Source organism: Malaclemys terrapin, chromosome 5 (assembly GCF_027887155.1).
Source record: "Malaclemys terrapin pileata isolate rMalTer1 chromosome 5, rMalTer1.hap1, whole genome shotgun sequence".
NCBI lineage: Eukaryota > Metazoa > Chordata > Testudines > Emydidae > Malaclemys > Malaclemys terrapin.
Window position 1 is genome coordinate 67,341,099 of NC_071509.1, and position 13,126 is coordinate 67,354,224.

The following is a 13,126-nucleotide window of genomic DNA, read 5'->3' on the forward strand; positions in this document are numbered from 1 at the left end:
TTTAGTTTCATGTAGTAATCTGCACTAGCTGCCTCTTGGTTTCTTGATGGAGTTTATAGGTTAACACCAATACCTCCATGATTTAGAATCTTGTATTAGAGAATTTAATTCTCTTGTGTGTGACATCTCCACCACCTGCTTCAATACGGAAATAAAACCCCTTCCAACCGCATACCCCTAGTTATCACTAGGGCTCCGGGTCTTTGACGGAGGTCATGGAAGTCACAGATTCAATGACTTTTCATGACCTCCATGACTTCTGCAGCAGCCAGTGTGGCTGACCCCAGGACCGCCCACGCAGCTGGCTCCAGGGCCAGCTGCTCTGGTGACCCCCGGAACAGCCACACCAGCTGCTGCTGGAGCCGCCCTGCAACCAGCTGCACTGGCCACTGCTCGGGTGGTCAGCAGTCCCCGGAGCGGCTGGAGCAGCCACTGGCCCCGGCCCCCACTAGCAGCAGGTGCCCTGCAGCAGCAGCCCCACCCCCCAGGACACTGAGCCCCACAACAGCAGCCCTCCAATGCACACGTCTCTACCCCCCCCCCCCCCCGCAGAAGTGGCCCTCCAATGCACACACACCCCTGCAGCAGCAGCCCCCAAGATTTAGTCAGGGGTATTTATACTGAAGTCATGCATACGTCACAACCATGAATTTTGGTTTATTGCCCATGACCTGTCCATGACTTTTACTAAAAATACCCATGACTAAATCATAACCTTAGTTATCACCTACCACCCCACACTGGAACCCATATGGGGTATCAGCAAACAATTACAAGCCATCATTGATGGGGACCCCATTTTCAGAGAAATATTTTCTGAACTCCCACTTCTGGCCTTCAAACAACCCCCTAACCTCATAATTAGAAGCAAGCTCCCTACAGACCAGGACACACCAACCAAAATGGCACCAGAACAAATGCAAAACCTGTAGATCTATCTCCATTGCTATGATGATTAACATCCCCACAACACACACTTCAAGATCCATGGGTCCTACTTGTGCCTATCACTACATGTGGGTATCTCATCCAATACACTAAATGCTCCAACAACAATTGTGGTGAGACAATCACTATGCTCTCAAATGAACTCACACAGAAAAATGATAAAAGACAAACACAACGTATCACCTTTGGGTGAACACTTTTCATAAGGCAATTACTCTATGTATGTCCTCTCAGTCCTCATCCTCAAAGGAAACCCACACAACAACTTCAAAAGACGAGCCTGGGACCTTAAATTCATAACTTGCTAGATACTAAAAATCATGGAATGAATAGAGACACTGGATTTATGGCTTATTACAACAATCTCCCCCCACCCACCCCTTCTCGTCTATGACTAGGAGAAGTATTATCAGGCCACTTCACTTTGAATGGTGCATTGAATTGTGTGTTAACTACTTATGCTAAACAATCTGTTCACCTTGTATTCCACTGTGACACTGAGTACATTTCCCAGACCTGAAGAAGAGCTCTGTGTAAGCTTGAAAACTTCTCTCTCACCAACAGACGTTGGTTCAATAAAAGATATTACCTCACCCACTTTGTCTCTCTAATATCCCGGGACCAACACAGCTACAAGAACAGTGCATACCTCTAGTTAAAGGCTCCTCAGTTTAATCAGGAGAGTGTCTAGAGCCACACATTTTCTGTTATGGGTCGCTGAACTTTGAAATGAACTTCTCCCCCAGAGCCCAGATTTATTAACTATCAGGACACACCCCACAGCACTTCTGTTTCCCCTGTAATTTAGGATAGGTCTACAGAGAGATAAAAAAAAATAACCCACGGCAGGCCTGGGTCAGCTGACTGAGGTTCACGGGGGTCCGGCTCCAGGGCAGAAAAAAATCAGTATGTAGACTTTCTGGCTTGGCCTGGATCCTGTGGAGGTGGAGGGTCTCAGAGCTCAGGCTCCAGCCCAAGCCTGAACATCTACACAGCAATTTTTAGCCCTGCAGCCCAAGCCCTGCAAGCCTGAGTCAGCTGACCCAGGCCAGCCACAGACGTGCCACGGGTCTTTTAACCCTGTAAAGTCATACCCATAGGGAGCAAGTGAAGAGAGGGTCAAAGGGTTTCCATTTCTGAGCGTGACTCTCATTAGCTGGTGAACATAGTTATCATGTGGAAGCTGCATGGGCACTAAGGTTCAAACCATGAGCAAAACTAACAATGGAGTGAACAAAAATACCCGAGGAATGGACAGGAATACCTGAACTCTAGAGCTGTGGAAGCATATGAAAAGATTCCCGCCACCAATTCAGTTGAATCACTGTTAAAACCAATGAGAGATAGAGTGTAGACAAGACTCTGGCAGCTAAACAGTTTTTAAACCACCACTTTACTTAAATTTGCTGTAACTGAAACAGTGGTAAAATTGTTTCCAACTGCTGGAGACTTATCCAAGCTATGGTTCCCACTGGTTTTAACCTTGGTTGAGATGAGCCAGTGACAGAACCAGTGGGAATTTTGGGGTAACGTTTGCCAGTGTAGACAAGGCCTAAAGCCCATTCCTACAGGAATACTTAAGTTTTTAACCTAAAAGCCCTCAATCCTGCAAAGAGAATGAGAGGTCCCCTCACTAGCTTCAGGAGTTCATTTTGTAGGATTAGGGCCTAAATTTCTAACTCACCTAGATTAGCTTTCGTACAGTCTAAGGCTAGATATGTTTTCATTCCATTGACTTATCACGATTTTCTCTCACTCACTCTGATCAACCTTGTTTTAGTTAAGAATCCAGGTGATCTTAAATTATTCTGAGAATATTTATTCATACCTGTCATGAAAGACAAGGCGTACACACTCTGAGGAAGCTCTGGAGCCTCAAATCAGATAGAGCAGAGGTCGGCAACGTTTGGCACGCGGCTCACCAGGGTAAGCACCCTGGAGGGCCGGGCCAGTTTATTTACCTGCTGACGTGAAAGGTTCGGCCGATCGGGGCCCCCACTGGCCAGCACGTCCCTCACCCACGCCGCTTCCTGCCACCCCCATTGGCCCGGGACGGCGAACCGCAGCCAGTGAGGGCCGCAATCGACCGAACCTGCCACGTCAGCAGGTAAATAAACTGGCCCGGCCTGCCAGGGTGCTTACCCTGGCGAGCCGCGTGCCAGAGATTGCCGACCACTGAGATAGAGTCTCACGAGGTTTGGTGAATGCACTGCATGGGAAAAGCTTGAGAGCAGAGTCTGAAGGACTAAAGTAACTGAATATGATGAAGAAAATATGTTGTAATTTAAACTATCTAGAGCCCACAGAGATTTTTGTGTAGGAATTTTAGCAAGCAAAATCAGAACATTCTGTTATATGCTTATTCATTATTTTATAATGGCTGGCATGGAAATTTCATGGTAGCACAACATGATTCAAGACAGCAGGTCAAAGTCTGAAAATTAAATTAATTTCTGGTCAAGAAGGGATGTGAATTGAAGAGATAGCATGCCTGTCCTTATGGGGAACGAAATGTGCAGCAAGTCTCCCATCCAACCCATGAGCAGTATTGACAGGCTCCAGAGAGTGCCACACTAACCCTCCAAGGGCAGGATGGTCAAGCATGACAGTAGAGTCTGGGAGATCACCAGAATCCAGGATGGCATCAATTAGGGAAAGTGGAGGGAGCAGAATATTATTCAGACCTTACAAGCTCCTCCCTACAAAAATCTAAACTAGACCAAAATATCTTGTAGATATATGTTTATGTTCTTAATAGCTGTTTGCAATAAATACAGAAGGGAATCCCTGTGAATTTCACTTACTTTAACAGCTGGATGAAGACCACTGTCAAAGAGTGCTTCATTTTTTATGATATTTCCCACTCCAGGTAACACTGCCTGATCCAACAACACATCACATAACATGCGACCTTTCTGCTGCTTAATCTCACTTTCTGCTCTTAAGAAACTAAATTTTGGAGAGCATACATCTAAGTCTTCCATCATTCTTACTTTCTGCTCACTTTCAGCAGCATTCCTGCAAGACAAGATAGATTATTTTGTATTTTATCTTGCATTGTAACTAGACACTACTTACACAATGTGTATTATTTATGAGTGCCATAGCACATTACACACAGATCAAAAAGCCACGCAGATACTCATGACATGCATAGAAAAACACAGAAGTCTTACCCTTTTTTAAAAATATGGTGGTTTAATGACACATACATAGAATACACTAGTGCCAGGCCATGTGCATAGGCAGGCATCCCATCCTTGTTCAGGTCAGCTCTAAGAATAAATTATCAGTCCGTGCCTAGCATTTACAGTGTTAAATGCATTTCCTAAGCAGAGACTCTCAGTTGTAACTAACCATAAGGGAGGATGGTCCAGTGGGTAGGGCACTAGCCTGGGACTTGATTTCAATCCCTTTCTACACCACAAACTTCCTGTGTGGCAAAACCCTTTAAGCAAGATTCATAAAGATGCTAGGTGCCTAACCCCCAGACTTAGTCACCTAAATCCCATTTTTAGGCACCACTAGAATTCACAAAACTCTTTCTCAGTTGCAACCTAACCCTGGGGAAGCCTGAACTCGCTCGGCACCTAAGCTTTTGCAGTAAAAAGTTCCCTAAGTACCTAAGCTTTTGTCTCTGAGCATATATACTGCTGTCTCCAAGCATCCAGGCACCTATCCCCTGCCTGACCCCCAAATGATTCACAAACTAGGGGAAGACAGGTTGTTCATCTACCTAACAGACACAGGCCCCTGATCTAGTAGGCATGTTCAGAGGCCACCTAACTCTTCACAAAACATGGAGGGAGGAGAGAGGGGGAAGAGAAATGGTGCTCTCTCATAACTTTTGGCCCAGTGATTAGAGTGCTCACCTAACTGACTCAACACTGGGATGTGGGAGACACCAGTTCAAGTCCCACTCTGGCAGAAGAGGATTTGAACAGGGATCTGCCACCTTTCAGGGACATTGCACGACGGGATATTCGGAAATAGGGCTCCCTCAGTCTTTCCCAGTGAAGCTGTTCTGCGGTGGATAAATCAAAAAGAAAAAGTCACTGGAGCAAGAGGACTAGACCCTGGCTCTCTCACCTCCTAGGTGAGTGTCCTAAGCAACAGAGTCACTCTCACTCGCTCTCTAGCCCAAATAATATTTATTTATCCATAAGTGAAACAGCACCTCCAGGCAAGATTGAGGGAGACACCTTAACCTCTGATTATGAGGGAGCTGCTCCTCCTCCCCCACAATAAGGTGCTGGGCTCCTGAGCATTTACAGTGCAATGTGGTGTTGATATCTTAATCCAATAGCTTTCACTTCTGGACACTGAATTTTTTTATTTATTGTTTTATTTATTAATTCCATTCAGTATCAGCTGCCCTCTTTGTAAGTTAAACTGTAAATAGGTATTTTTATTTTATTTTTTTACAGTTTGGCTAGAATGAAAAACAAAAATCCTGTCTCAGAACATCAGGAATATTTGCATTTGGAATGACACACACACTTTTTAAATGATGCCATACAGATATGTTTATGCATAAGAATGGTGGGCATTCAAATCTGATTTAGGTCATGAATGAAATGAATCTAATGGTTCCTCTATATCCCCAAACTGTTTTTGAGGACCTGCTAATGAAATAAATTGCAGCTCCAGCACAAAACACAGTTTGCAGAAGTGCATGTTTCCATGAGAGATTTGGGGCAAATTTCCCTAATGCAGATACCTAATCTCATTCATATTTCTCCCTTGTCACCATAGTATCTGAGCATAGAAACTCAGTCTTTAATTTATTGATCCTCACAACGCCCTGTGATGTGGGGCAGCACTAGTAGTTCTACAGATGGGGAACTGAGACACCCAGAAAATAAGGGCTAGATTCACAAAGGGAGTTGAGCATTCTGATGCTGAGTGTTGCAGTGCCTAACTTTTAGGTGCCTAGCAAATCACAGGAATAACACTGCCATTCACAAAGCCTGAGTTAAGTGCTTGGGCTCTCTATAAAATGAATGGGGAGAGAGGGGCACCTTAGACTGCCATTGACAAAAAAACAGTACTCTAAGGGACTTCCTGCCTAAGCTAGTGAATGGGAGATGCCATTGACATGGGTGTGTCCTAAGTCTCACCCTTCTCACAGAGATAGGCACCTAAATACAACCTGCAGAAGAGCACTATCTCTGCTTGTGATTCTCAGTTATGAAGCCTCTCCTAGAGTTAGGTGCCTGTGACAGTGTACCCTATAAGGCTTTATGGGGGGAGGTGCTTATAAATGTATATATGATATAACTGGAATAGGGTTTTGCTACATATGCCATGTAACATATCTATGTAAGGTTATGATCTACTGGTTATGTTCATCCTAGTTGTATTCCGACACCATTTGTATGTTCAAAGTTATGTATACTTGCTTGATTTCTAAGTAAGCTTTGTGAGGCATTTGATCAGCTTCTTTAGGAAAAAGAAGAACAGGAGTACTTGTGGCACCTTAGAGACTAACAAATTTTTCCTTTGTAGAGAGCCAAAGTTTGTCTTGTAAATGGCTTGTCTAGTTTTTGTAAAGTCTATCCATGAGGAAGTTTGTGTGGAAGGTTGGTTTCTTATGAGAGTATCCAGTTCTGAGAGCTCATTCTTAATCTTTCCCTGTTTGCTGTATAGGATGCTGATCAGGTGGTTTCGGAGTTTCTTTGAGAGTGTGTGACACAGTCTCTCAGCATAGTCTGTGTGATATGTAGATTGTAATGGATATTTTACCTTTAGTCCTTTTGGTATGATGTCCATCTGCTTGCATTTGGAAAGGAAGATGATGTCTGTCTGTATCTGTACGAGTTTTTTCATGAGGTTGATGGATTTCCATTCCATACGGCTAAATGCAGTGCCTTGCATAATGACAGGTTTCAGAGTAACAGCCGTGTTAGTCTGTATCCGCAAAAAGAAGAACAGGAGTACTTGTGGCACCTTAGAGACCTTAGCCACAAGTACTCCTGTTCTTCTTTTTGCGGATACAGACTAACACGGCTGTTACTCTGAAACCTTCTTTAGGAAGGAATTCGCAAGGTTAAGTACCCGATCAGGAAGCATTTGGGGAACAATGCATCTTGGAATGCTGCAATCCACATAAGAAGTCTTCCTGGAGACATACAAGATACTATGTGGACAATGGCTTCTGCCTGTAAAGATGCTGTTCCTCACTAGCTTCCATACAGGTGAGAAGAACAGTGCCAATGGCTGGGAATATGCCCAAAAAAATGTGTCACAAGCACTGCTAAAAAATACCTGCCTACATTTTTTGGGACAGATTCTGAAATATTGACGCACAAGATAGAAGTACATGGTATGTTTTAAGTACAGGAACTATACAGTAACTACTAAAGGCTTAGACCCTCACCCTGCAATCAGATCCATGCAGAAGCAGAAGTCCATCTGCCTAGATTTGATTGCAGAAGCGGGAGTGTAAAGGGCAAAATACAGGCGGCACATTCAGTTGTTAGAGCAGGGAGCAGAATCAAGAGTCATGGGTTTGAATCCCAATCTACTGTTGACTCTCTGCTGTTGACTCTCTAGATGTCTTTAAGCAAGTCACTTTCTGTACCTAAGTTATGTATACACAAGATTTAATGAGTTAATGAGTTATACTTATCTACCCTAAATCTGGGAGGCATATTTAATTAATTTTTATGAAGTGCTTTGAAATTCTCAGATGAAAACCACTATATAAATGCAAAATAATATTTCCTCAACTGTATGGTGAAAACCTTATTTTTATAAAAAAAACCAGATTGAACACTGAAGAAATGCTTTAATTTTTACTTTACCTAAGCTCTACTGTTGCATCAAAGAAACAAACCATATCATCAGTGAGGTGTATTTCCAGAATTGGTGGTGCTCCATTTCGGTCTTTGCTTGCAGTTGGATTAATACACATGGAACCATTCATGCCAAAGTGAACCCTAGACAAGAAACACATTTCTGAAAAAAAAAAATCTGCATCTTAACAACACTCCCAGGCATGTTAGTAGTCTATTTTCTAGCTTGGCAATTAAATTCACAAAGTATATATAATAATTCTTATCATTAGCAGCAACAGGGTGACATGACGTGCAGCGGCACAGGAGGCAGCAAACAGGACGGCTAACAGGGGAGTTTGAGTGGGAGTTCTCATTGGAGGAGAAGGTATCTGTACTTGTGTCTGTCTTTGTTGTCCTTGTGTGTTTGTAGAGGCCTGTAGGGGCAGGGTGCTGGGAGGGACGCCGAGCCTTGATTAGGGGGCGAGGCTTGGCTGAGTAGGGGGCCCATAAAAGCGGCCGCCCAGCCAGGCAGCGGCACAGGAGGCAGCAAACAGGGCGGCTAATAGGGGAGTTTGAGTGGGAGTTTGCAGGCGGAGGTCAGGGGGGCGCGGCGTGGTGTGTGCTCTGTGTCTCCAGGTGCTGTGGGAAGAGACTGCAGCAGCCATGAGCCAAGCAGCAGCAGACAGAATGCAGATGGCTGCATGTGAAAGCTGTGGTATGTATATAGTCCTATCAGGTGAGCCAGCACAGAGGTATGTTTGCATGAAGTGTCGCCTTATAGCGTTACTGGAGGAAAAGATTAAGGGGTTGCAGATGCAGGTAGATACCCTGGTGGAGTTTAGACAGGGGTTTGAACAGCTGATGGAGGACAGGCAAGGAGGGACTGAAGGGGAATGCTCAGGGGTGCAGGTGGAAGCAGAGGTAGAGGACAGTGAGGGGGGAATGTTAGGGAGAGAACAAGGGCAGTGGAAGCATGTGACCGTGAGAAGCAGGCCAAGGAAAAGGAGGGCCAGTGAGGGGGGAATAGAACTCAGGAATAGGTTTGAGTGTTTGGATAACGAGGTAGAGGGGCAGCAGGTGGTGACTGAAGGTGGGAGGGTGAGGAAGAAGAGAAGAGCGGCTAGTCCGAGAGAGAGGGGGGAGGAGTTAATGGAGACAGCACCAATTATGGGCCACCAGAGGATACAGGAAGGCATAAGGGGGAGCATAAGAGAAGATAGGAACAGACACAGGTCAGGACTAGAGGGATCGGAGACTAGATTACTAGATCGCACTGTTGCCAGGCGACGGCAGGTGTATGTAATTGGAGACTCTTTACTGAGGAGATTGGACAGGCCTGTAACCAGGGCAGACCCGGAGAACAGAAGGGTGTGCTGTCTACCGGTCGCAAAGATACGCGATGTGGACCTGCGGTTGAAAAGGATCCTAAAAGAAGCAGGTAAGAACCCCTTGATAATCCTTCATGTAGGAACAAATGACACAGCTAGGTTCTCGTTAGAGAGAATCAAGGGAGATTATGCCAGGCTGGGGAAGACTCTCAAGGAGATAGAGGCTCAGATTATCTTTAGTGGGATTCTGCCTGTTCCGAGGGAAGGGCAGCAAAGGGCTGATAGGATTGTGAGGATAAATAGTTGGCTAAGGGAGTGGTGCTATAAAGAGGGCTTTGGGATGTATGGCCACTGGGAGGCTTTCGGGGACAGACAGCTGTTCTCACGGGATGGACTTCACCTGAGTAGGGAAGGAAATAGACTTCTGGGAGGGAGGCTGGCTCATCTTATCAAAAGAGCTTTAAACTAGGAAGTTTGGGGAGACGGTTGGGAGATGTACAGTTAATCTCCACGCCAGATTCCAACATTGAAAAGGTGAGTGATAAGATAAGAGGTGATGCATTTAGGGATGACTAACAACAATTTTAGTTACAAGCTGGGGACGCATCGTTTAGAAGTAACGGAGGAGGAGAAAAACCTCGGGGTCCTTGTAGACCGCAGGATGACTATGAGTCGACAATGTGACGTGGCAGTGAAAAAAGCCAATGCGGTCTTGGGATGCATTAGGCCAGGTATATCTAGTAGGGATAAGGAGGTGCTGCTTCCGTTGTATAAGGCACTGGTGAGACCTCATTTGGAGTACTGTGTGCAGTTCTGGTCTCCCACGTTTAAAAAGGATGAACTCAAACTGGAACGGGTATAGAGAAGGGCCACTAGGATGATCAGAGGAATGGAAAACCTGTCGTATGAAAGGAGACTAGAGGAGCTCGGGTTGTTTAGTCTGACCAAACGAAGGCTGAGGGGAGATATGATTGCTCTCTTTAAATACATCAGAGGGATAAATACCAGGGAGGGAGAGGAATTATTCCAGCTCAGTACTAATGTGGACACGAGAACGAATGGATATAAACTGGCCGTGGGGAAGTTTAGGCTTGAAATTAGATGAAGGTTTCTGACCGTCAGAGGGGTGAAATATTGGAACAGCCTTCTGAGGGAAATGATGGGGGCGAAGGACCTGTCTGGTTTTAAGATTAAGTTAGATAAGTTTATGGAGGGAATGGTTTAATAGAGAAACATGATTTTAGCCAAAGGAATACCGTGCCATGGCAGGTAAATAGTATAATGGATAACAAGGGTCAGGCTGGAGACTCTTGCCTACATGCTCGGGGTTTTGCTGATCACCATATTTGGGGTCGGGAAGAAATTTTCCTCCAGGGTAGATTGGCAGAGGCCCTGGAGGTTTTTCGCCTTCCTCCGCAGCATGGGGCAGGGATCGCTAGCAGGAGGGTTCTCTGCCAATTGAAGTCACTAGGCCACAGGATTTGGGGACTTCAACAGCAGAGTCAAGGGAAGGGGTAGGGACGGCTTTGTGGCCTGCAGCATACAGGGGGTCAGACCAGATGATCATAATGGTCCCTTCTGACCTTAAAGTCTATGAGTCTGAGTCTTTACATGGTCTCTCTTTCCTTCCGCAAAGGACTGTGTTTAGTAGCAACTAAGAAGCACTCAAGTATATAGTGACTTTATTAGATCTTTATATAATCAATCATTCAGTTAATGATTTAAATTTGAAACATGTTTGTGCAGCCATAATACATGCAACATCCTGGGAGTTTCTTCACCTGTACTGCTGCCCTCCTAGAGCCCCTGCCAGGCTCCTCTAGGGAAGTTCAAGCAAGTCCAGGGACAATGGCAAAAAAATACATTTGTTTTCTTTCTTGCTCATTCATTTTAAAATTAAGACTCACTAAAACAAGAACAGTGTTCTTCTCAAAAAATATTCTATCATCAGCTCTTCTTCTGCCAAGTGGAAATGATCCAATATAGAAGACAAAATTGCCAACTGTTTCACTACCACAATTTTCACCATGGTATCGAGCATCTTCCAGCTGTCCTCAAAATAATATGACTAGCATCTGCCGTATGGTAGCTGGTTCTTTCTTTTTCTGACCTCTCTTCAGGAGAAAGATTGTGTAGGTTTTTAAAATTTATTATATTTAAACATAAGTGCTGGTGTTTATTAGTTCAGGCGAGGTTGAAAACTAAAGGCACAAAAAATATAAAGTGATGACGTTTGAGGTGGTTGTTAGATACTGCAGAAATTCCAGTCTTAAGCCTGCCCATAGAAAGATCTGCCTCCTTCACTAATGAGCTTTACTCTTGAGGCAACATGCCTAAGGAGTGGAGTTGTCCAGAGCTTGATATATCTTTTAGGTACCCTAAGTGCAGATCTTTCAATGCTTTTAAGATGAGGACAGAGATCTTGAATTTGATGCAATATCCTACCTGATATCAGGGTAGTGAGCAAAGGACAAGTAAATCTGATTTGCAGCCCTGATTAAAGTATTCCTTCACAAGTTAATCCAAACATACCTTATATACCCCATGTCCTCAAAGGGAAGTCTTATTTCTAAGCTTCTCCTTTAAAAAATATTTTATATCAGAGGAAGGTTAATTATTTTGTGGTTTAGGAGATGAACAACAAAAAGGCCTGGCACATGACAGAAAACAAAGACAGCACCTCAAACATTTATTTGTTTTTAATCCATCCCTGTAATGCCACACATCTGTTTACTCTTATTTTTCCATAAGTGCTGGAAGGATGGTTTTAAAAAAATATTTACAGTTAAAAGCTACAGTGTATCAATTAATAAATATTGACAAACTACATTGTTAGTAATTGATTACAAATCCAAAAGAAGAGAAGTACTGTAAACTGATTCTCAAAAAAATATATTGTGCCTTTCAGAAGATTTTTCTTATTGTTCAGTTAAGTTAATAAATATAACTATTTTGGCAGTAGTTGTTACTGCTATATTCTTCCAATTCTCCGGTGCGATATTAAAGCATTGCACAAGATTAAGCAGTTTTGGGGGGTTTTTAAATGTAGGCTTTAAACTCTGTGTCGTGCTATCAATCATAAATGCATTTAACATTTCCCAAAAGTTCTTGATAAGAAAAAAAATAATGTGCATGTTTGTAATTAATGGTCTCAGTTATGGAGGAGGTCCAGTGCCCTGTTTAAAGGTGCACTACTGTCACAACAATTAGCGGTCATAACTACTTCTCAGTTCATGGCTACAGTAATAGAATATTTCACAATCACTTCTATGCATAAATTCCTTTTATATTAAAAGCCTTAAGAACTTTACAAATTCCACTCCAGTGTACCTCATTATCCCTTATGTGCTGAAACAATGAAAAATAGCATTCTTGTCATTTTAATTAAGGAGAAAGTAGGATGGAAGCTACTTTAATTGAAATCTTGGTTCTGCTGTCTGATGACAGCTTGTGTTAAAAAGCTCAATATTTTTAACAGAAAAAAACTGAGCTGTTGTAACTGTTCAGTTATGTACAAGACTTAAGTTCTTGGGGATTTTGTTTGTTTTTTAATTGCAAAGCTCTCATTAGTTCCTAGAAAATAGTTGCTCAATAACAGCACAAACTATATTATAGGCATAAGAAAAAAAATTGGTAACAGAATTTTATTAGAAGGGTGCAGTAAAGTCCTAGATCTAACTCCCAATGAAATCACTGGGAATCTTTCCACTACTTTTAATAGCATTTTATTTGGGCTCTACAAATGAGAATCCTTTCCATGTGGAATGTGTCTAAGTTTTGCCTTTTTTAAAGAAAATAAAAATATATGAATTGTTATAGGTTCTTGAAGATTTCCAGGTGGAATTATTCAGCCGAGGTCCAAGGGTACATTTATAGTTATTCTGAAGAAAATAGATTGTCGGAATATCTTCTATATAGTATCTCTCACATCCCTAATTGTCATTTCCTTCACTCTAGAGCAAATTATTCTCTAGTCTCTGGTAAAATGCAACTACAAACTGTGCTAGATTTACAAGATTCCCCACCACTCACCTCTTCAGGTTTTAACTGATTCATTTTTTTTAGTTTTAA

At 43.1% G+C, this 13,126-nt stretch overlaps 1 protein-coding gene across 3 annotated transcripts in view; it reads right to left on the minus strand.

Annotated features, from left to right (window-relative positions):
• NEIL3 (nei like DNA glycosylase 3) overlaps positions 1-13,126 on the minus strand; it is a 41,637-nt gene that overhangs the window by 21,380 nt on the left and 7,131 nt on the right. Inside the window, exons 3-4 of one of the 3 annotated variants that reach the window (XM_054028796.1) lie at positions 7,755-7,889; positions 3,753-3,966 (exon numbers count right to left, since the gene is read on the minus strand). In XM_054028796.1, the coding sequence (XP_053884771.1) occupies positions 3,753-3,966; positions 7,755-7,889 (349 nt within the window). Of the gene's footprint in view, positions 1-3,752; positions 3,967-7,754; positions 7,909-13,126 lie in introns of all 3 variants that reach the window. The other 2 variants (XM_054028798.1, XM_054028797.1) reach the window with 2 other exon arrangements.